The sequence below is a fragment of the Letharia lupina genome, assembly GCF_014066315.1.
Source record: "Letharia lupina isolate WasteWater1 chromosome Unknown contig_13, whole genome shotgun sequence".
Classification (NCBI taxonomy): Eukaryota; Fungi; Ascomycota; class Lecanoromycetes; order Lecanorales; family Parmeliaceae; genus Letharia; species Letharia lupina.
In genome coordinates this window covers 1,205,814-1,229,307 of record NW_023502982.1, presented here as the reverse complement: position 1 = coordinate 1,229,307, position 23,494 = coordinate 1,205,814, and the positions used below count along the sequence as shown (strand labels likewise).

At 49.9% G+C, this 23,494-nt stretch overlaps 7 protein-coding genes across 7 annotated transcripts; 2 read left to right on the top strand and 5 right to left on the bottom strand.

The window, feature by feature from the left end:
- Window positions 1-681: 681 nt before the first annotated feature.
- HO133_001783 (uncharacterized protein) lies at window positions 682-2,641 on the bottom strand (the record flags this gene model as incomplete). Its single annotated transcript, XM_037292711.1, has 2 exons — window positions 682-1,822; window positions 1,872-2,641. The coding sequence occupies 2 exons, from the start codon at window positions 2,639-2,641 to the stop codon at window positions 682-684; spliced, it is 1,911 nt and encodes a 636-aa protein (XP_037151250.1).
- Window positions 2,642-3,990: 1,349 nt separating this feature from the next.
- Window positions 3,991-8,597, top strand: HO133_001782 (uncharacterized protein; the record flags this gene model as incomplete). Its single annotated transcript, XM_037292710.1, has 5 exons — window positions 3,991-4,270; window positions 4,326-4,429; window positions 4,480-6,747; window positions 6,804-7,535; window positions 7,599-8,597. The coding sequence occupies 5 exons, from the start codon at window positions 3,991-3,993 to the stop codon at window positions 8,595-8,597; spliced, it is 4,383 nt and encodes a 1,460-aa protein (XP_037151249.1).
- Window positions 8,598-8,846: 249 nt separating this feature from the next.
- On the bottom strand, window positions 8,847-10,433 carry HO133_001781 (uncharacterized protein; the record flags this gene model as incomplete). Its single annotated transcript, XM_037292709.1, has 4 exons — window positions 8,847-9,306; window positions 9,375-9,541; window positions 9,747-9,858; window positions 10,399-10,433. 4 exons carry the CDS (start codon window positions 10,431-10,433, stop codon window positions 8,847-8,849), a joined length of 774 nt encoding a protein of 257 aa, XP_037151248.1.
- A 247-nt stretch (window positions 10,434-10,680) lies between these two features.
- On the top strand, window positions 10,681-11,543 carry HO133_001780 (uncharacterized protein; the record flags this gene model as incomplete). The annotated part of the gene is made up of 2 exons (XM_037292708.1): window positions 10,681-11,150; window positions 11,231-11,543. 2 exons carry the CDS (start codon window positions 10,681-10,683, stop codon window positions 11,541-11,543), a joined length of 783 nt encoding a protein of 260 aa, XP_037151247.1.
- A 167-nt stretch (window positions 11,544-11,710) lies between these two features.
- Window positions 11,711-14,398, bottom strand: HO133_001779 (uncharacterized protein; the record flags this gene model as incomplete). Its single annotated transcript, XM_037292707.1, has 3 exons — window positions 11,711-12,970; window positions 13,023-13,999; window positions 14,059-14,398. The coding sequence occupies 3 exons, from the start codon at window positions 14,396-14,398 to the stop codon at window positions 11,711-11,713; spliced, it is 2,577 nt and encodes an 858-aa protein (XP_037151246.1).
- A 261-nt stretch (window positions 14,399-14,659) lies between these two features.
- On the bottom strand, window positions 14,660-16,183 carry HO133_001778 (uncharacterized protein; the record flags this gene model as incomplete). The annotated part of the gene is made up of 1 exon (XM_037292706.1): window positions 14,660-16,183. One exon carries the CDS (start codon window positions 16,181-16,183, stop codon window positions 14,660-14,662), a length of 1,524 nt encoding a protein of 507 aa, XP_037151245.1.
- Window positions 16,184-20,138: 3,955 nt separating this feature from the next.
- Window positions 20,139-23,131, bottom strand: HO133_001777 (uncharacterized protein; the record flags this gene model as incomplete). The annotated part of the gene is made up of 6 exons (XM_037292705.1): window positions 20,139-20,956; window positions 21,003-21,741; window positions 21,793-21,952; window positions 22,010-22,209; window positions 22,265-22,545; window positions 22,618-23,131. 6 exons carry the CDS (start codon window positions 23,129-23,131, stop codon window positions 20,139-20,141), a joined length of 2,712 nt encoding a protein of 903 aa, XP_037151244.1.
- Between the last annotated feature and the right edge of the window lie 363 nt (window positions 23,132-23,494).

Here is a 23,494-nt window from a genome sequence, read left to right as displayed (position 1 = left end):
ACGTTACTCCTGGCCGCCGACTGGGTCTCTCGGAGAGGCACGAGAAACGCCCTGATGACCGCGTACCCATTTCCACCCTGTAAGATTTCGCCTCCTTGTCCGTCTCCGAGGCTCAGACGGCAGTGAGCCATGTTTTTGTTTTCAGCCGAGCCCATCAGCCCATCGCGTCCCTCGGATGTGAGACTTCAGCTTCAACTTCGTATTGTCGCAGGCGCACTAGGCGGAGCAAAGGCAAACAATCTCACCCAATCGCGTGCGTGCAAGGGCATCAATAAGCCATGCTTGGATTTTCTTTCATGAAGTCTCCATTCTTTGAAACAATCCATTTTTCCATGAGAAGAAGAAATGCAAGAATAATATGGATGTGTCTGCTTTTTTGGAGAGGAAGACCTGAAAATGGTAGTGGGATATGCAAGTGACGTTCAGTTGCAGTACACCTGCATGGAAACGCATGAATTCATCTTTGTGATTTGTTACTCATATTTTCGGGATCTCCGATAAGATCTATTGTGTATCTTAGGGCTTGATTGACTCATCCTTAGGCTATTTTCAACGAAGGAATTCTTCAGGATGCGACATGCAAGACAAAACCAATAAATTCTTGAAATACAGCTTCTGAATACAAAGCTTTTGAAGAGTCTTACTGAACCAGAACATTGACGCGCAATCCCGTTCAGCCCTTCACGGGTCCTCGTATTTCATGATCCCCTCCTCCATCGCCTTGATCTGCAAAGCTAGCATGCGTGAGAAATATCTGCACAAAGCGAGGTTGCCACCGAAGAACCAAAATCCAGGATGGCCTGTTTTCCTCCACATGGTCCGCAGCTCACCCTCTTCGTCGAAGCCCCAGACATCTTTCACTTGATCAGCGATCTCGTCTCCAAAGATCTTTCTGGCGGTTCCACGCATGTTCTGATATCCAGTCGCAAAAACGATCTCATCAGCCTCCAACTCGGAGCCATCAGCGAACAGCAAGCCATGCGGCTTGACCTCCGCGATCTCTTGGCCTTGCTTGACTTTGACCTTGCCATCAATGATAAGTTGACTCGCTCCCACGTCGATGTAGTAGCCGCCTCCACGTTGGAAATACTTCATGAAGAAGCCTGCGTCGTCGGGTCCATTGTCAAGCTTGAAGCCCGCCTTTCGAAGCCCGGCAAGCAGGTCGGCGTCCCTCCGTGCGATCTCCTTAGTAGCATCAACGTGCATGCGTTTCAGCATGGCGTTTGGAATACTCATGAACAGTAGGTCTGCGTCTTCTGTATCAGGACCACCTTCTTCATAGAGCCCAGCAAGCAGCACATCGAGGCCTTCTTTCGATGACATGACATACGTAGATGATCGCTGAACAACAGTGACATCGTAGCCATGCTCGTAGAAATCTTGTGCGATGTCATGGCCTGAATTGCAGCAACCCACAACGATCGCTTTCTTGCCCTTAGAATCTGAGGTGGCACCTTTGAATTGACTGGAGTGGCAGAGACGGTCTCCCTTGAAGTCCTCCATGCCCTTGATTTGAGGAAAGGACATCTCGCCGCTGTGTCCGGTAGCTTGAATGACATGGCGAGGGTGGAGAGTGCGCTTTTCGGTGGTACCGTCCGCCTTTTTACGCTCAAGGTTTACGGTCCATTGCCGCTTGCTGCCATCCCAACTTGCTGACTCGAGGTTGGTTTGGGTCCATACGTTCAGTTCAAGCAACTTGGCGTAGGATTCGAACCACTCCGCAAGCTTGTCCTTGGGCGTAAAGATTGGCCAGTGTGAAGGGAAAGGGACGTAAGGTAGATGGTCATACCAAACAGGATCGTGAAGGACTAGTTGGTGATACCTGTTCAGGTGTCAGTGGAAATATGAAGAAGCTCTTGCGAGGAGCTTACCTGTTTCGCCAATTGTCTCCAACACGAGGGTTGCGGTCGATGATCAAGGTTGGAACGCCCAATTGGTGAAGACGTGCGGCAGACGTCAAGCCTCCTTGTCCGGCACCCAAGATTAGGACTGTAGGTTCCATGTCACCCTCGAAATTCTCCGTCGCCGTCCTCCTCTCCTGCCAGTTCTTTCGCCCCGGCTTCCCACCGTGAGTAACTCCATGTGGTCTGTTCCCACGCACGGTTTCCTCATGACCCTTCAACTCATGCATTGCCGTAAAGAGTGTGAAAGCCTTCCATTTCCCACCGTCTTGCTGATCTTGCAACAGTCTAACGATGCCGGGTCCCTTACCAACATCGGTCTCGATGTTCAGAAACGATCCCACACCGTTAATCTTGCCATTGAAGTCCGCGGCAGACACATGAGGCGAGTGCAGAGTACTACTATCGTCGATGCTTATGGACTTGATACGGCTGCCGTGAGGGGAGGATTCGAGGAACGAGATGATCTTCTCTGGTCCGTTGAAAGTGTGATAATCCCAGGAGAGGGCAAGCTGATCACGCCAGCACGAGCCTGGTAGAAACAGCTGCTTGAGGCTTTCGTAATCTCGGTTCGACAGAGCCTTATTCAACGATTCAGCCCATTCCGAAGCAATCTTGTGGACATCGGCTTTAGGCGGGGCATTAGAGTCGGCTTCACTTGGATATGCTGCCGGCTTCAATTGGTTTGAGCCCGACTCGATGCGATTGTGCGACGGTATTTGCACTGCTGCGGTAGCCATGGTGTGTCAATTGGATGGATGCTGCAGTGGTATATGTATGTGGTCTTGGATAGAAGATGGTAGAAGCAATGCGTTGTTTCTACATCGCAGGCCATGCCAGTACGGGGCCAAAGGGAAGGTGTGGAAGTGGGCATCTTGCGAGGCATGACACGACGATTGGCTTTTCCCCGCATACCTAAAGTAAGGGTAACGAGTAGAGGAGTGGATGCAATAAAAGGACCCCGCATCCACCAAAGTTTGGACCTCGGATGAACGGGAGCGGGATCTCAGATTGATTGGAGACCAGAAGCGACTAGCCCAATTCAGTTAAGGGTACTTGGCCTGGTGGAATATACAAAAACTATATCCTCGTCTACCCACATGAACGTACCATAATCTCTTATCACTCTGTTTACATTGATTAAAACAATTCACAAGAAGTATAGGAAAATTCTGTGACTAGTGTTTATATCGCCAAAAAGATGGACAACAGCGAACGGATTCAAATCAAGGCACAGTTTCCAACATGTCTGCCAGCTTCTATGTCTGTAAATCGTTGATATGGCAAAACCAAATGACTGAGGTGCAGACTATCTGCCGATACGTCTGCTTCTCAAGCCCCAGAAATACCACACTTTCCTTGCCTGTCTTCCAACGTATCTGTTCGATCACGTCATAGCTCTCGCAGGCTTTTCAAGCCTGCGGCCCTATGAACCTTTGCTGTGTGCGTCAAGTTGATGTTTTCTCAAGCTTCAAGTTTGCCAAAGACTCACGAGTCACTGAGCTAATCCCCAAATCATTTGTCAAGTTGATAGCCTCACATGAAGTCGAAAGACAAACATTCTGCAGTATTACATAGCGTCGAGCCTGCAAGAGCCTCAAAGCCCGATTGTGGGTGTGGTTAGAATTTGAGGTACGTCCCTTCCCAATCAGAATGCAATTGGGTTCAATTGAAAGTAGACAGCTCATTTCTTGCACCGATATCTACTATCCCTCTTTTATGCCAAGAGCCATGTTCCGTTGCCAGGCAAACCGTCAGAAACAGTTGCAGTCTGGGAGGCTGAATATCCCTTTTGCTACGTCAGATGTTGGTGGTATTCCGATAATAGCTATCTTTTCACGAACAAAACCGGTCCAGGTTAGACAGTTAACAGCAAGTTAACGATAAAGTATTTTAGGAAGAGCAAGCCCTAATCTTATCTTAGCTCCGTTAGTTCGCCAATAGTGATCCGCGTTGCGCGTGCTCGCGTTTTCGCGACCTGCACTTCGGGAAATCCAACTCTTTGACACAATTGTGCAATAACAATTTGTTCAATCATTCCCTCGATGGATTGACCGTTTGTACCTGTCATCTGGAGTCTCATTCACCTATGTCGCGCCACGCACGCCTCGCAGAATTGCGAGCGCTGCGAGCATCTGGCAAGACACGTCTCTCTACCTACAATGTAGAAGAAGAAGAGAATGTATATGAGGAGGTAGACGAAGAAGGCTACAAAAAGGTGGTCAGGGCTCGCCTTGATCAAGATGACTTCGTCATAGATGACAATGGCGAGGGGTACGCGGACGATGGGCGGGAAGAGTGGATGGGCGAGCGGAGGGACGACAGTGCCAGTGGAAGCGAGGAGGAATTGCCCTTGAAAGGCAAAGCTGGTCAGTCATCTCACAGGAGTCTTCCCTTCTGGGACTGGCTGAAGCATGACCGTAGCGAAGAGAAAGCGTGAAGAAGACAAGGAAAAGACGGAAAGAACCAACAACAGCATCAACAAGTACTTTAGTAATGGACCTGTTGCTGCGGCTCCAAAGCCAAAGGTCAGCTCCTCAACTCGACATTGCATCTACGATACTGATACTTTTCCCAGCCTGTCGCTACTGTCGAGGATGCTGTTTTCATGGCAGATCTGCTGGGTGAAGTGGACACGAACATACCAAGTCGTCTTCCATTGAAGACGGTCAAGACGGGATCTCGACGGAAGACTCGCGTGCTCTCGCCTCCAGTATCACTAGAAAGGAAAATCGCCCTTCCCAAGCAGAGAGAAGCAAACAAAGCTGCCCACTTGCTCAACACCCCGCCTCTAGAAACAAATTACAATGACGACGATGGCTTTATGGGAGGCATAGATGACGATGCCTTCCCCGCCAGCGACCCAATACCATCTTCGCCGACCAAGAATGCGGTGGATCGTAAGGGTCAGCAGTCAGTCAAGGTCGAGGAGGAGGATGAAGACATGATGGAGGTAGCTCAAGCCATTGGGGATAGTAAAGTCAAGGCTGCAAGTGTCAATATGTCTGGATCACGTCCTACCCCGAAGGTCGTGAAAGCTCCTGCGTATCCATCACCAGCAAGCTCCTCTCCTACCCGACCACCAACCGATGTTGTTGACGCATCTGCGTGGAACGACATCACTTCGAAGCTCAATGTTTTGAGCAGCCAAGAGCCAGCAACATCTAGCTTTGGAAAAGTCAGGATCGAAGACGCAACCGAGGATGACGGCAGTCTACGCTTCTTTTGGACAGACTATACTGAGGTCCATGGCAGCCTCTGTCTCTTTGGCAAGGTCAAAGACAAGAACTCAGACGCATATGTCAGTGCCTTTGTAAAGATTGATAATATTCTAAGGAAGCTCTACTTCCTACCCCGAACTTACCGCCAAAAACATGGGCGAGACACATCTACCGAAGTTGAGATGGGTGATGTCTATCAAGAAGTAGACGAGGTCATGACAAAACTTCGCGTGGACATGCACAAAATTAAACCATGTTCGAGGAAATACGCCTTTGAACTTCCAGATATACCAAAGGAAGCCGACTACTTGAAGCTGATGTACCCGTATGAGAAGCCTGCTTTGCCGGTAGGCATGAAGGGGGACACCTTCTCACACGTCTTTGGAACTACGACTGCGCTCTTTGAGCAGTTCGTTCTCTGGAAGAACATCATGGGTCCATGTTGGTTGAAGATCGACGGCGCTGAATTTGCACCCCTCAACAACGCCTCTTGGTGCAAATTTGAGGCTCAAGTTGCATCTCCCAAGGCCGTTACTGCGCTGAAAGAATCCGACAACATGGATGCGCCGCCTTTGACTTTCATGAGCATCGCACTCAGAACAAGTTTGAATGTGAAAGAGAACAAGCAAGAGATCCTCGTCGCCAGTGCGCGTATTTATGAGAACATTTCTCTTACTGATACGACTCGTCCGGAGGATCTGCCATGCAAGACTTACACCATCATGCGCCCTGCTGAGACCTCTTATCCAACCGGCTTTGATGCACTGAGCAAGAAGCAGCGTGGCACTATCATGCTTGGGAAGAACGAGAGTATGCTCCTTTCTATGTTCCTTGCAGTCTTAGAGAGGGCGGATCCAGATGTTCTCATGGGCCACCAATTGCAAGATGTTGACTACCCGATCTTGCTAAGTCGCTTCCGGGATAGGAAGACTCCAGGCTGGCACAAAATAGGGCGAATGAGGCGAAGCGAATGGCCCAAAAATATGGGAAAGGGTGGCGGAAGCTTCTTTGCAGAGAGGCAACTAGTTTCAGGACGCCTTCTCTGTGATGTTGCAAACGACATGGGCAAGTCATTAATGACCAAATGCCAGTCATGGAGCTTGACTGAGATGTGCGAGCTTTACCTTGGTGAAGGGAACCCACGGCGCGAAATAGACAACGAGGTTGCTCTCAAGACCTGGGCGACATCAAGAGAAGGTCTCCTAAATTACGTCAATCATTGCGAGGCTGATACATACTTCATCGCCGCCCTCGCCTTACGAGTGCAGATGCTACCACTGACGAAAGTCCTCACGAACCTGGCCGGAAACTCTTGGGCAAGGACGTTGAGTGGTACCAGAGCCGAGCGTAACGAGTACATCCTGCTACACGAATTCAACAAGAACAAGTACATCTGTCCTGACAAAGTATTTGGCAAGGGCAAAGCACACATCGAAGAAGAAACTCCTGAGGGCGAGGAGGGTGCTGATGTGAAGAAGAGAGACAAATTCAAAGGTGGACTTGTATTCGAGCCAGAAAAGGGGCTTTACCACAAATTTATCCTGGTCATGGATTTCAACAGTCTGTACCCAAGCATTATTCAAGAGTACAACATATGCTTTACTACAGTCGATCGATCAGATCAGGTACGTACTCTTTTTTTTCTCCCCAATGTTATTCAGATCAGGCTGACAATGAACAGTTGGAGAACGACGAGAAAGTTCCTGATGTCCCTGTGGACCAAAACCAAGGTATACTGCCGAAACTCATCGCTACCCTCGTCAGCCGTCGAAGGCAGGTCAAGGCTCTCATGAAAGACAAGAAGGCCACTGTTGACCAGCTTGCTACTTGGGACATCAAGCAACTTGCCTTGAAATTGACTGCCAATTCCATGTACGGTTGTCTTGGATATACGCAGTCAAGGTTCTACGCCCGGCCTTTGGCTATGCTCACAACATCCAAGGGCCGAGAGATCTTGCGGAGTACCAAAGACCTTGCGGAAAGCACGCAGTTGCGAGTCATCTATGGAGACACCGATTCTGTTATGATCAATACTAACGCTGATAATATCGAGGACGCGATGAAAGTTGGCATTGACTTCAAGCGTTCCGTCAATGAGAAGTACAAGCTCTTGGAGATCGACATTGACAACATCTTCCGAAGACTCTTGCTACATGCCAAGAAGAAGTACGCCGCGATCAACATGATGGAGGTTGACGGCAAGTATGTGGACAAGCTTGAAGTCAAAGGTCTTGATATGAAGCGAAGAGAATACTGTGCCTTGTCCAAGGAAGCGTCATCACGCTTGTTGAATTTAATCTTGTCTGGCGAAGAGCCCGAGGTGGTGGTCGGCAAAGTCCACGAGTACCTTCGCGAGCTGTCCGAGAGGATGAGAGAGGAGAAGGTCCCAGCTCAGAAATATATCATCTTCACAGTAAGTCCTCTTTATACCCTTGTCCTTTGCCCGTCTCACTCAATCGTCTTAACCTCATCCCAGAAACTCGGCAAAAACCCCAAAGACTACCCCAATTCCGACAGCATGCCCCAAGTCCAAGTCGCTCTCCGCGCCCTCGCCCAAGGCAAAAGTGTCCGCGTGAACGACGTGATCTCCTACATCATGACCGCGCATGCCGTGGGGACCACCACAGCCCATGAATCCACCGCCAAACGTGCCTACGCCCCTGCAGACGTAACATCGGCCTCCTCAACCTTAAAACCAGACATTGAATGGTACCTCTACAAGCAGATCTTCCCTCCCATCGAACGTCTATGTGCCCCCATGCCTGGCACCGATGCCGTTCACCTTGCCGAATGCCTCGGTCTTGATACGAGGAAATACAGCATTGCTTCTGCGGCGTCCTCGAACCAAACGCAGGAGATCAGTCCGCTAGAAAGTCAAGTACCGGATTCTATCCGGTTCAGAGACTGCGCTCGACTATCGCTCAAATGCCGTTTCTGCAAACACGCTTTTCTCTTCGAAGGTATAGCCACTTCCATTGCCAACGTCACCCCCGAAGGCATCGTCTGCCCGGCACCAGACTGCAAACGCCCCTTCTCCACATTAGGTGTAGTATCCCAACTCGAACATGCCATCCGTCTCCAAACATCAAAGTACTACGACGCCCACCTCATCTGCGACGACAGCAGCTGTGGAAACCGCACGCGGGAGATCAGCGTCTATGGACACCGCTGTCTTGGACCCAAAGGTCGTGCTGAAGGTTGTTTGGGCCGGATGAGGTATGAGTACTCTGAAAAGGATATGTATAATCAATTGTTGTATCTTCGAGGTTTGTGGGACGTGGAGAAGGTAGGCAATGGGGTGGTGAAGGGTGACGGTGACGGTGAGGGGGAGGAGAGGGAGAAAGTGAAGGCCGTGAAAGAGTGGAATAGGGAGAGGTTTGGGACGTGTAAGGGGGTTGTGGAGGGGTATTTGAAGAGGTGCGGGAGGGTATGGGTGCAGATGGATGGGTTGTTTGGGTTTGCTTTGCAGAAGTAGAAGAAGGGAGAAACTGTTGTTCATGGTGATTATTTTTTTGCTGTATGCATAGGGTTTATGCTTGGATAGCACGCACTCAAAGCACTAAGAAATCAGGCTCCAATAGCTCAGAAAAAGAGTTGAATGCAAGAAGCTTGATCTAGCAATAACCACAAGAGGCTACACCACAGCATTTACATGCTCTGAAGTCCCTCGATTGGCAACAGCCGACATTGCTTTTAATCACACCACATCTCGTCTACTAGCCGCCTAGTTCATCTGTTTGATCAGCGCATTGATCTTCTCCTCCCGATTCCCCAAATCACCACCCTCCACAAAGTGCTTGAATTTCCTCGTCCTAAACCCACCCGTCGGATTTGACAGCTTGAACGGCCACAGGAAGTTGCTCGCCTGCTTGAAGGTCGGCCCCACGGTCACAATCTCATGCACCAAATCCTCCATACAGATGATACCAAATTTCCCCAAATTCTCCTCAATGATCTGATTGTTGGTCAGAGGGATCCGCTGCTTGTTGATTTTTCCGTATCCGCGCTTGTAGATGAGGTCGCGGACTGTTGTGATGCTGGGGTAGCCGTAGGCAATGTAAGGTTCGACTATTTTGAGCATTTCGGAAGTGGCTTTGGTGAGTTTGACAAAGACGCCGTTGTTGATCTGAAGGAGACGCAGGAGTTGCATAATCTTGCGAGGTTTAGGGGCCATTTTGTTGATACTGGGGATGCATGTTAGAGAGGGGAATGGAGTGTGGACAAGGTAAAGGTGAGGGTAAGGGAGGCTTACCCCTTGATGCGGACAACGAAGACGAGCTTGGGCTCGCCGGGCACGTAGAAGTTGCCTTCTTGCTTCGCTAAGCGGGACAGGCGAATCTTCTCACGCTCTGAATCCCGGTATTCTTTGACGTAGGATTCTGCGCGCTTGAAGATGACTCCACGCTTCTCCTTCTGGGCCTGTATGCTGTTAGTAATGTCGTGCCATGAGGGTATGTAAAGGGCAACGCTTCTCGTGGACGATTCAGACCCGAAAGATGGTTAATGTAGAGCGACAGCATCGACCCGAAGGCCTAGTCGCGGTATTGGTATTTATCATCACGATCGTCCACGTCCACAGCTTCTTCAAACGGCAGAATATTATAGGAATGAAATCGTGACCGACCTTCTTTTTCTTTTCGAGCTCAGCGGAACGCTCCTCACGCGCCTTTTCCTGGCTCTTGCGCTTCTTCAACAGGGTCTCGGGGACGAGGATCTCATCCTCAGTTGGCACGGATCTGTAGACACCCAAATAACGACAAGGTCAGTATAGTCTGTCCGCAAGTCAAGTGTAGAAAAACGCCGAGTAAAGAAGTGCAGCTGTGTTGCGGCATTCTCGGACTGAGGTATGACTCGACGAAATGAATTTAATCGGTGAGAGGGACATTTCGGCTACTAAGCTAAGCCTCGTGGAGACGAGCTTTTCACGGTACTCAGACGCTTTCCTCAGACGACAAAACCCCGAGCAGAGCTCAGGATGATTGCACGCATGTGTTCGAGGCTTCCTAGACGAGCAGCGAGCATGGTACAAGCTGCAGGTCGAAGGTCGAATGCTGCACTGAATTTCAAGGAGAAGATGGTCTTCAACCTCAACACCCCATTGCCTTCTGCAGAGTATTCAATCTGGTAGACTGAAGTCATCAACAGTAGACTGCGGGACTGATCGAGCTGGTGCTGACGCAGGCGATTGCGAAAGCAAACCCAGCCAGGGAGCGGACAGCTATGGCACGACCACGAGCGACGAATTGGAGAAGAGGAGCGTCGGAGGGAGTGCGTACGTCTTGACCTGGGCTTGATGCTTCTTTGGCGCCATCTTGACGATTGTCTGGGGTCTGAGATGCGAGATGGTCGTCGAGATGCGGGCTGTAGGGAGCAAACAGAAAAGTCTTTGCCGACGTCAAAATTGTGTGCCAAGAAATTTTCGCTTGAATATGGCGCTAAGCTACTCCAAGTCTTAATGGATTCTCAGCCCTATCACAGAAACAGAACCTTACGAGGCATCCATTCCTACAAGATTCAATCTGCCAACGGTGGTTGTGATAAGGAGCATCGCTATTGCCATGTCCGCCCGCCGAGGCGTAGGTCTCTCTGCCTTCCAAAATCGTTCCTCCCTCTCGACCTCCTATGCGACCCACGGCGCCTCCCTTCGCAGCACGCACCTCTCCTCTCTCCAAACCCAACTCTCAGTCTTCCAGTCCCTCCTCCACAACTTTGCCCTCCAGCATGCCGACACCATCAAGTCAAATCCGAGCTTCCGCGCCGAATTTGCTCGCATGTGTAATGCTATTGGTGTCGATCCGCTTGCTGGAAGCAACGTGAAGGGCAAGGGCGCGGGAAAGGGAGCGATCGGGAGTCTATGGGCGAAAGTGCTGGGAGGGGATGTCAATGATTTCTATTTTGAGCTGGCAGTCAGAGTGGTGGAGGTCTGTAGGGGAAGCAGAGGGGGAAATGGAGGGTTGCTGGGGGTGGAGGAGTGTAAAGAACAGGTCAAAAAGGGAAGGGGAATTGGTGGGGGGATGGATGTTAGTGAGTATGTAGAAAGTTTCAGGGCCGTCCGCTCGTATTCTCCAATTCAAAGATTTGGTAGAGCTTACAGTCCTTGCTTTACAGTGATGATATACTGCGGGCTGTCAAATCTCTCAACCCGTTGGGATCTGGCTTCTCGATCGTAACCGTTGGAAGCAAGCAAATGATACGATCGATTCCCAAGGAACTAAATACGGATCAATCGCGGGTCCTGGAGGCTATTCAAGTACTGGGGTATGTCACGGCTTCCATGCTGGAAGACAACCTGGGATGGGAGCATGCAAGAGCGGAAACCGTTATCGAAGATTTATTGGCAGACTCATTGGTTTGGGTCGATCTCCAAGCTCCGGAGAAAGAATATTGGTCACCGACATCCATGAACGACTTTGAGGATTGAGAGCATGGAGTGTCAAGAGTCAATTTTTGGAGAGTCGATCTTTTTATTTGCATTCAATGATACCCCCTGCTTCATGCACAGCACAGCGCCAGTACTCATTTGAATGAATACATGTATGGACTCATTCCTCTGTTTCCGCAGCAAGATATGAAGGAATGCAAACCGTTTTAAGCTTTGATTGCACCACCAAGAGCACCACCACCGAATTGCTGTCCACCTCGAGCTCTGGAACCGCCACGGTCTCCTCTTTGGCCTCCACCTCTCCCTCTCCCACCACGTCCGCCCCTACCGCCTTGGCCACCTTGTCGCTCGAAAGCATTAGCTGTACCCTGTGTCCTTTGTTCTAAAGTCCGCTCGTTTGCTTCTATCAGACCACTAGCCTTGTCACTGAGCGTAAGAGCTAGGCTTTGCAGTCTCGACAGTTCAACGCCTTTTCGGAAAATGATGGCGCTATTGACTTGATCAAGAGCTGCTGCCAGCTCCTCATGCGAGATCATCTTGCTCACGACGGCAGCAACCTTTCTCTCTGAAAGCTCGAACATCGAGGCTAGTGTGCCAACTGCCAAGGTGTCGTAGAATGGAGCGTATGTGAAAAGATACGTCCTCAAGCCTTCTTCTTGTATTTGGGCTGACAGCATGTCCTTGATCTTTTCTGGCTCGGCCATCAATTCCCAGATCTTAATTGAGTTGATGAGCTCAGCAGACTTCTTCCACTCGCCAGCAGCTAGCGCTCTTGAGGCTTGCATGACGTGGTCTCGAGTGTTTTCAGGCGGTCCAGTAAAGATCTGGCGCTCGTGAAATTCTAAGAGACGGCGGTACGTCTTGCTGATGATTCGTTTCTTGACGTCTGGTGACGAACCGGTCTGCGCCAGCAGAGGGATCTCCAACAGCATCGAGCATGTCAGGTAGACACACTCAAGCAGCTCAAGATTGATATGCATGTGGAAGGGTAGTTGTCGTTGCCTCTCGAGTCGCTCTTGTTCTGGTGTTACTTGCGAGTATCTCTGGATCATGACGCCTTGGGCGAGAAGCTCTTTTTGGCGTCCGCTACCGCAAATTTCTTGAAGGGTATTTTGTGACTCGTAGACTAGGTCTGCCCTGAAAGCGCAGAGACCAACTTGCACCAAAGTACGGTTGAACAGAATTTGTGTATTGATGGGGAAGTTTGCGATCGTTTCTTGCAAGTGAGACATTAACAGCATATCTCGAGCCTTGTAATAGTGGTCGTGCAGCGCAAAGTAGTAGACCTGGCAAAGGTAGGCTCTTGCGCGAATGATATCCGCGCTGTGTTTGAAAAGATATGTGCTTAATGTCTGGACCAGGGAATCTATGTCTGCATCATTGGCACGAGGAGTGATAGATGAATCGAGTTGGGACGGTATTGCTTTCCAAGCATTTTCTTCGAGGATGTGCACGACTTGCGCAGGCTATTGATACATTTTCAGCACCTGTGATATCAAGTAGATAGATACAACGTACCTTAAAATATACGTGCTCCAACCGCCTCATCACGACCCTGTTCGCAGCATCGTCGGACTGTTCAAGCTTTTCATCCCGTTTCAGATTTTCGACGTAGAGCAAAGCCCGCAGGATATCGGTGTAGAGAGCTTGCTCATCTTGCAATCTTTCTATGTATTCAGCCGTATGAGGATCGATGTGCTGCAGTGACCGCGTGAGCTCGTCATCCAGACGCTCAACTACTGATACGACGCTTCCAGGAATCTTGAGCTTCTCTCCTGGTGCAGGGTGCGGTGGCTTCTCGTCATCATCCCACTCCTCGGCGTTCTCAACCACGACCAAGTTTCGATTCGCTTCTAGTGTTTCGAGAAGTTTGCCAAACTCATGCTCGGCGGATTTCCAGTTTTCTTGAGACATGAAAGTCGCCGTCGAGCCGGTAGTCAAATCGAAACGGGTTGCTATTACGGTGAGAAGGACTCGAATGGTGCGATACGGCGTGTCGGCGACCTCTAGCAGCTTCTCCATTATTCTGATCTGCTCTGTCCGGTCTGTATTCTTCTTCCCTCGAGACTCCACAATTGATCGAAGATGCTTCAAAATACTTTCGGGGGTATATTGTAGCGTTTTACCTCCTCGGCCTACGGTCGAGAAGCCCTCATCATCTCCAGCATCGATTCCCTCTGCGTATGACACCTTTGACTTTTTCGTCTTTTCGACAGGCACGACCTCCTCTTCTTCCTCTGACATCATGTAATCAAACTTGTCCTCCCGATACTTCTCGATTTCGGTAGTGTAGTCTTTGTTGTTTCTCTTGATCTTTTGCTTCATGACATTAAGCCCCCTAGCGTTTGTAGCGTTCATCTTCTTCGTCGAGACCTTTTGCTTTGCAATCGCTTCATTCATGAGATCTTCTAAATCGGATATAGTCTTGACGTAGACTTTTGGCGCTTTCTCCGAAGCCGTTATCTTCGTGACCTGCCTGTTGAGCTTGTCGAATTCTGTAGAGGACCAGTATTAGCAGCCTTCAAATTGTAGATCTAGCAATATGTGTGCTTACCAGTTGCTATTGTGCTCCAGTCACCAATCTTAGACGCATTGTCGATGACCTTTACCACGCCTTCCAGTTCCTCCAGTCTTTTATCTTTCGCACTCTTGACGACCGTCACTTTGTCCTCATCTTCGCTCTCATCACTCGAGGCCACATCTCGCAGAAATTTGGAGACCCCGGACTTCCCCCCTTCGTCCGAGGATGACGACGCCTCCTCCTCCGATGCTTCTTCTTCCTCACTTGATTCTTCTTCGGACTTTTGCGCGCCTTCTTCCTCGCTGTAGAGCTCCTCCTCGTCTGAGGAGCTGCTCTCGCTGGAGCTATCGCCTTGTGTGAAGAATCGAGACATCTTGGCAGATATGTAAATGGGCGAATATAGATTAGGTGGTAGAACTTTGCGGTACTTATCCAAAAGCTCAATTGTTGAGCTGTTGAAATTCGGTGCGCGACTGCCATTGATTAGTAAGCAAGAATTCTTCGGCTACGAGTCAGCCCTGGTGCCCTGAACTTCAGGCTCGAGTCAGCCCGCTATGCTACAGCGTTAGAGGCATTATTCTATGTCTATGTGCAAATTTTCCAACAGAGCAGAAGCGGATGATACTTTGGACAATTATCTTTTCAGTTGCTGGACCCCATTCCACCAGACATCACGAGTCAGCAGATAATCTCCACCAAAGGTTGCGTTGTAAAGACCATACAGCCCACCCAGCGGCCAGATACTCCAGAAAAAAGCCAGCAGGTAGACTACCCAAGAGTCCCTCATCCCCTTCTCCTCTCCTTCAACATCAACCTTGACTTTCTCATATATATTTGGTAAGTAAGCAGCTTGATACTTGGCCCGCAGAGCATCATAACTTTTGCGATCATACATTTCCCAAAATTCTTCTTCTGTATTGTATGTGTGGGCATAAAGCCACTTTCTACCCTCGAGTTCTTGGATTTTGTGTTCCAACTTCCTATTGGTCTCGACGAAGGCGCGCCGATTGCTGGGCCCGGGGCCCCAAACGCCAAAATTGAGGAGCATCTCTGGGTCATTAGGCTTAGGCTTTTCGGCAAGCGGTCCTTGTGGAGCCTGTTGTGACTGTCCCCTCTGATGGACAGGGCAAAGCCAGAGTGGGTAAAAGCCTAAAGTCTCGTCGACGTACTTGTAGAAATCGTGGGCAGTCACATACGGTACAACAACGTCTTGAATTATGTACTTTGTTGAGAGGCCGCTCTTGTGAAGCGCATGATACATTACTCGGGTGTGCATGAAATGATCCAGAACCCAGCGTCCGATGCGATTGAATGGAACGAGGAAATACTTGAAGGCGTAGAATCCCATCCAAAACGCGCCACGGTCGTAACGGAAGAGATAGTCGACCAAAGGAATCGATTCTACGGTCGGGTTAGATGACCGTTCGACGAGCTTTTGAGCATGGAGATAGAACCATGGATCACTTGGACGGGCGAAACCCTGGACGTTACCGCATGCTTCGCTGGTCAACCGCCCTGAGCATACTACACCGGCATTGGAGGCGAAGAGGATTCCGTCCACATAGTCTATCGCGGGGTCCCTGGCGATTTGTTTGAATTTCTCTAATGCTTCAGATCTGCTGTTGACTGGGAAATAGCTGAGCTCCACGTATGTCTTCGCCTCTTTCAGTTCAATCTTGAGCAGGGTTGTTATCCCCAAAGTACCAAAAGCGGCTGCAGCGCCATAGAGAAGATCCGATCTCAGGACAGTGGAGGCAGTCTCCACCTCACCGGTTGCGAGTACAATCTCGATCCAGCTAACGATCCTATCGAAGAAGCCATATCGGAAGGAGCTGCTTTCACCAGCGGTACCAGCAAAACCGCCACCAGCTGTTATACCGGGGAACTCCATGACCACTGGCGGCACTAGGCCATGACGGAGCGTTGCTTCTATCAGCACATCCATAGATACATTGGGTTCCACCAGAGCAAAGTTGGCCTGGGTGTCGACTTGGAGGACATGGTTCAGGCTGCTGATGTCAACCATCTGATCTCGCTGACGCCGAGACGTACGGGTGCAGTTCGTGGACCCATGATAAATGCGGAACGGTTCCTTTCGTGCGTTGAACGCTCGGACTTGAGCAGCAATGATTTTCACCGCATCATTGTGGCTTTCCATGAGTGCGCAGTGATGGCGTGAAGGCCAGCGACCGATAGGCTCTGCTCGTTGAAAATGACTGGAATATATAATTAAACTCTTCGGAATCACAGAGCTATGGATTACAAAAGTGTAGACATATAGAAAAACAGTGTCGATAGGGTCGGATGCTAGGCAGGATAAGATGACCGAACCACTGACAAGCACATCAATGAAGGCACAACGCCTTTAAACGGAGCATTATATACATGGGTATAGTGGATTGGCATTCAATAGCGGGAGCAGCATGACATCTAGCAAGCTCGAGATTTAAGAGGAGAATATCAGTGTCGGGGCTAGAGGACCTCAAATCCTGTCGAGACAACAAGCCTCCGAGATCAATCACCTTTTTTATCATTGGAGAACTTTGGGGAGCAATATTAAATATGCAGGGGATCAGTGCGCGCGTATGTTCGGCTCCTCGCTCCTGTTGGTCTTCCCGCTCCGTAGATTTAAATTGAGCTTGGCCAATCCCGTCCATGTGCCGCCCTACACCAGCAGCTATCTCTCTTTGATGGCGCATGAAGGATGAAGCCATGAAGACCACCCTTCAGGTCTCTCTGCAAAACCTGGTTGGGCGTCTGCGCAGAAGTACGGCCAGCTCTATCGCTCAGTCTTCGCTCTGCCTCAGAGTAATTGTTCAATTGAGCATGCTGCGATGGACATGGGATGGAATTTCTCGAGCATGCCTGGCCCGAAGATGGAGGCTGTAGCTATCCGTTTGAACGAAATATGAAGCGGCATAATATTCCGTACCAGACGTGCTCGGGTCATTCATGCAGCGTGCGCTAAAGAAACCTGTTGTGGAGTCCATCCGGCGTCATGCATCTTTACTGATTCCTTCCAAGCTTCTGGACTCGCTTATGTGTGACAGTGTTCTTCTTTATGCTGCTAGATCAGGCCATAGAAATCTACTTTTTGCCCTTTACTTGTGTATGGACCATCCATACATCATCCCCACTCTACCGCATGGTCTGCTAGACCACATTGTGTACTCCTAAATTCAACTCACCATCTACCTCTGCAAGGCTGGACCTCTTCACCAAGTGGCCGAGGAACGTACGAGATCTTGGTCAGCAGTTGCGTGACACTTGTCCTCTGCAGCCGGACAACCCTATGTCTCAATGTCTTCCCAGCATCTTTCGGCAGATAGAAGCCTAGTTACCGCAAATCTCTTATGGCCTGCTTAACCTTTCTAGGACCTCAATTCACCTTCCAGATTGCCATATGGCAATGGTGCTCCGCGCGTGGCTCGGTTGACAAATTCAAGCATTATGGGTATCCACTATCTCGTTGTCAATAAGTACGTGCCCTACTTAGATGTGGGTATCGAGCAGGATCTCATCAAGGAAAGAAACAAAGTCGATACTCTCGTTCGTCTTATAACAGTACTTCGAATATCTTGGTAATTGCAGCCGTCGGCAGGGCGTTTCAGCACCTTGCAATCACAAGTTTAGAGCTGGCAACTATTGGCTTCATCATATGTACCCTGGGAACATACTACTTCTGGTACTACAAGCCAGTCGACATTGGAAGGGCCGTTGTCATCAAACCTAATGCCACCATTCGACAAATTCTCCTCGATGCTGGTGACCGAGCAAAAGCGCCGTACAGGAGAACTCCTCTGGATGTTGTTTGGCGTGAGGACTGGTCATGGACTCTATACTGGTCATACTGAATGGGCGTTCTCAGGTAGTTCTTTAATATCACCTTTGCTTCCACGCAGCGGCCTATCGAAAGATTCCCAGACGGTTACTACCCTCCTCTTCCCAATACCACCATGTGTATACTCTTCCTATCCCGAAACGGCTATGCTGCAGTCCATATCAGTGGATGGAACTTCAGGTTTCCAACCCATACTGAGAAGCTACTGTGGCATATCACAACTCCAGGTATCATATGCGCTATTCTGACCTACTGAATCATGCATATTTACGCCTGGGAGATACCGGCAGTCATTCGAACAAGGAGCGCCGGTCATCATCCAGAGGAGTACACGAAGCTTCATTGCGACGCCAGAACGATGGGCCCAAGCACGTTTCTGCTTGACTTGCCGCATTGAGAAGTTCCTTGGCCCGCTGAAGAACAAGCCATACCCACACGACGTTGTGCAAGATATTACATTGAAGGCCATCCTACCTATACTGGGTTGCTGCATAGTGGATTGCCTCTCCAGAGATCATGTCATCGTCGAGGATTTCATTAACCTTCGGGCTTTGCCGCCAAGTGCGTACGAGTCTGTCAGCTGGACTGCATTTCTGCCGCACTTCTGATCGCATCCTCCTGTACATGAGTAATGAGATCTAAGCACCATGTGGAAGTTGAAGACATCTGGCGCAGAGATTCCATCGCATCAATGTGCGATCTACCTGACTCACAGTAGGTAGTATCTCCGTTGGACTTCACTCTAATTCTCAGTCCTCGCAAGCCTGGGTTTGGTTTACATCAACTTGGAGTGAAGTCATTTAGATCAGTGAAGAGATGTCCTCGTTTTCTGCCATCAACGGTCTATTTCACTGTTAGCTTCCGTCTCATACGCCTCTTGTGGTTGGAGAGCTTTGCATGGCCGCTATTTGGTACGTTTTCTTACTACTGCCCAATAGAAGTCTCGCCAGCGGAGGAACAGTTTTGGGCATTTGCTATAGAGTACAACCAGTTCATCACCTCCAATTGAGGCCCAGGTGACATCAGGATGAAGCGTGAGATCCCCGCCTTTGAGTGGACGAACCTTCGCATATAATTCCATACTACGATGGACCAGATCTCCCCTCTGCGTATGAACAAATTGCTCAGAAAGAAGAGACTATGGGTAATAGCTTGAGACTTCTTTTCGATGGCGCCCGTGAGCGGCTCTTATTTCTTGTGTGAGGGGTCTTTGCACTCTTCTCAGAGAGTTAGGACTACGTTCAAATACATATGAATCACTACGTCGGCTCGCCAGCCATGAAGATGTCCTTGAAGATGTACCTGGGCTAGCCTTGATATGAGAGACCGAACGAGGACTAGCGCTGATGTGAGCGCTAGCTATCATCTTGTTTCTTCTGTCCTCTGCATACGCATCTTACAGTCATATTCATATCTTCACTCCTTAATATCCGTGAGGGTCAGGAGGCCATTCGACCCTACGTATGCTTATTCACTAATGGGGATGCAGGTAACATACAGTATTCGGATGATTCAGAAGATGAGAACAGGGAACATGAAGACGAGGCCATGGATGATTGGTAGGTTCTCCAAGCCAATGGACTTTTTCGATACTGAGACAGCAGAATTGAGTCAATCAGGGGTTCCACACCCTCAGGCAGTGTCAACCTGAGCTCCCTTGACAAGAAAGACAACTGATTGGGTCCTGCGTTGGTAGTTAAGGGCATTGAACTGTGGTAAAGAGCCGGTTCGTCCCCACTGTTCTGGATTGTCTTAGAGATAAATCACCCACCTCCCTCGGTAGGAACTAAATCTAATTCATTCTCAGGCCTGCTGCCCTAATTCGTACATACATCCATAGGATCGTCACGCCTATCGCCCAGAGAATGCTGAAAGCCCAAAGCGAGAGGTTCAACGTCTCGTGTCTCCATTGCTCAGCAGTCCCTTTCCCAGCCAAGACAAGGGATGTTGTAACGTACGGCGTGTATTGTATCGCATCTGTAGGACGCGATCGGTAGTGCTGTAGTGAAGCAGCCATTCTGGTGCTTGTCGAATTTTTTCAAAGGCAGGGAGCGTATCGGCTGCGGCCATCGATTGCCAGAGCGTCTTAAAGGTAGCTTGCATCATTGAGCAGTGGTGCTATTAGCGAGTTGCCCTCGTCCAGATTGTGGCCTTATGATTGCCACGAACCCTCTAATCGCACCCGATTATCCCATGTCCATTTGTATGGCGGAATGGCCGTAAATCTCTCTGTCTAAATACAACATCAGTATAGTAGATGTTATGTCCCCATTCAGTGCCATTGTGACTGGTTAACAAATCCCTCCTCCATGGTCCGATCTTCTAAAGTCTGTATGAAATTTCTGTTCCGGCCGCTCGCTGCACGGCTCCCCCTCCTCCTGGCATTCGCGGCATTTGGATCGACATATCCATCTGGCGGTGGAGGATAATACGCGGGACTTGGCTGCAACCTGATTGGCGCGTTCGGATCAAGGTGGCTCGCCACCCTTTGGATCGATTGTGGTATTCCGCCTTGCTGTTGGTCCATGGTGGAGGCGCGTTGCCGACCTGCTCTGGTTGCAGCTTGCGCATACAGGTTCTGTTGAGGAGTGTATTGCGCTGGGGCGATCTGGCTGGGTGTTTGTTGCATCATGCCCATCTGCTGACCAAAGGTAGCTGAGGCCGCAGTGTAAGCTGGAGGTGCTCCTTGTTGAGGTGTGTACATGTTGTTGTACGCTGGAGGTGCTTGACCAAGCGGACTTTGCGTGTACTGGCTCATCTGCATGTTGGCCACGTACGCGTTCTGGGCTGCCGACTGCGCTTGTGCTTGGGCCTGTGCTTGGGCCTGTGCCTGTGCCTGAGCTTGTGCCTGAGCCGCTTGAGCTCGCTGTTTGCTAACAGCTTCGGCCTGCTGCTGTTGCTGCACTCCAGGAGCCGGTGATTTCGTAATAGAAGAGGACTTCAAATTCATTGGCGGAACAAAGGGTCCGGTGAACTTTTGCTGCGTAATGAATGGATGCAGCTTCGCTTGCTGGGGAGACCACCGTTCGAGCGGGTTTATGTTGAGTAAGCCGCGCACGAAGTCGATGAAAGCATGGCGATTAGTCATTTCTAGGCAAAGTCAGTTTTGCAGACTATCATATCAGTAAGCACGTACCTCGTTCAATCTCTGCAGGCTTCATATTTTTCCTTGGCATCGCATAGCTCCGTATGATCTCTGGCAAGGTCGTCGCTTGGAAATACTTCTTGCTTGGCTGCTCCTTCGAACCGTGCTCTCGAGAATACTGCTCCATTGGCTTGAGCCGGTACGTACGTCTCCCAAAATCATCATGAGTCTTTTCGAAGAATTCTCCCGATTGCTTCCCCATCTCCAGCATCCATGTTGGGGCGAGACCAAGCATCTCCGTTATCCGAGATACCTGATTGTACTCAGACGAACCTGGGAACAAGGGAAGGCCCAGGAAAAGCTCCACCACAATACAGCCCAGCGACCACATGTCGATCGCTGAGGAGTACGGTAGTCCTAGGAGGACTTCTGGTGACCGGTAGAATCGTGACTGGATGTAAGTGTAAACTGTCTGTCTCTCATCGCAAGCTGAGCCGAAATCGATGATCTTGATGACCGGACTTTCCAGGTTCTTAAGAAGGATATTTTCCGGCTTGAGGTCACAATGTATGAGCCTTGCTTTGTTGAGCAGACCCAATCCATTCAAGAGCTGCTGTGCAAACACCCTCACTAGTGTTGTGCTCAATCCGCGGAATTGGTTCTGTTTGATCAACTCGTAAAGATTCACGCTGAGCAGCTCAAAGACTAAACACAGATGCTGCCGATGAATAAAGGTGTCCTTCAGTCGTAGGAGGTGATGGTCGTCATTCTTATCCAACTTGCCGTTGAGCTGCGTAACCAATCAGTCGTCTATTTAAATTGAACGTTTGTATGGATTTACCAAGTCCAGCACTGAGACCTCCATCATGCTTTGATTGAAGTATGCTGTTCTATTCTTAACAACCTTCACCGCAACTACTTCCTGGGTTTTCAGGTTCTGGCATTTCACCACCTGTCCAAAGGTACCTTGGCCAAGAACATCAAGTATGAGATACCTATTCCTAGAGCAGCGCATCACTAACAAGACCCGACGCGCACTTTTGGATTACAGAACTTACCTGTGCCCGTTCTCTTCATTGCCAAGTATATCATTGACAAACAAGATATAGTCACTGTCTTCGTTGTCGTACCCGTCGTTCTTGACGCCTTTGCTCGGCTTAGTAAGGACTCTTCGTGGGTTTCTGGATGACTCGTATTTGAAAGCTGGGTTGCATATCCGATATGTCGAGGGCAAATGAGTGGTCAATGCTTGCAAAGGCTAAGGCCAGAACTGTCAGTGATAGTAGATAATTCTATCGATCAAGCAAGCTTACGCTAATGAAACCGCCCTCTGGATTTGCTCGCCGAAAAGCAGGCTGCGGATTGACCCTAGGCTGAAGGTCCTGCACAGACTCTAACTTATTAAATCTCGGCACTGGTCCTCGTGGCATGTCTGCCGTGCCAGGGTGGACTGGCCGCATTTGCCGCGGTGACTTTGTCTCCCGGCCGAAAACAGCATTCAATTGCGCTGTTGCAGAGTTCGGATAGAATTGGTCAGTGGTGTCAGAATTTGGGTGGATGGGAGGAAGCTGTAAGGGTGGTTGCCTAGAAGATGCTAGAGCACGATTAGCATCATGGCAAAAAAATTGACGGGGAGAGGGGTGGCTTGGCATGCTTAGTGACTCACTGGGTGTCGAATAGTACGATTGAGATGGAGTAGAGTAGTGGTTCGAGCGCGTTGGGGATTGTCGCGCCGAAGTGCTTTGTGATGGATAGTGTCCATATGGGCTTTGACTCGATTGCTGGGAGCTCGGAGCGTAAGGTGAAGAAGGTGAGAGTGCCTTCATTGGTGAATACCTCCTTGCGGCGGAAGAATCCTCTTGTCCCAAGTACTGTGAAGAGGGGCGTTGCGAATGAGTAGGCCTTGAAGGGTACTTCATCCTATTGTAGGGATCCGCATCTTCCATTGCAACATCTCCGTCTCCAGAATAGGCACGCGTACGAGGAGTCCCGATAGGCGACACAGCCATTGACTGTGGTTGAGAAGGTACCGAAGGAGTTTGATAAGCTTCATAGCTATATCCAGACTGCGGCTGATGCTGCGCCGAACCATTCGCTGGTTGCTGTCCTGTTGTTTGTGGGTATCGTCCCTGTCGGCTCGCTGCTGCCACATCCGTGTAAGGCTGCCAGTTCTGATCCATCGTAGCGCCTGCTGAAAGGTCGTGAGACACCCCGGCGAGTATCGTACTTCGTGTATCGTTGAGCAGCAATTGGCCTTCCTTCTTGGGCGAGAAGCTGGCCTGTCCTGTGACGCTAGAAGGCAACGATGACGGCGACCAAAAAGCAAAGCAGGTCCCAGACGTCTTCAAGAGCGTTTACTTGCTCGGGGTTTCAATGTGGGGGGTCGAAGCATGAGCGCCTGAGGCCTGCTGCTTTTCGAAGTGCCCCTGCCCGACGTTGGATAGTGGCTTAGGCTAGAGCTATGCAAGCAGCCCTTGGCGATCGGCCTGCCTGACTCCCTGGTGGATATTCAGAACCCTAAGTACATCCACGAACAGGCAAAA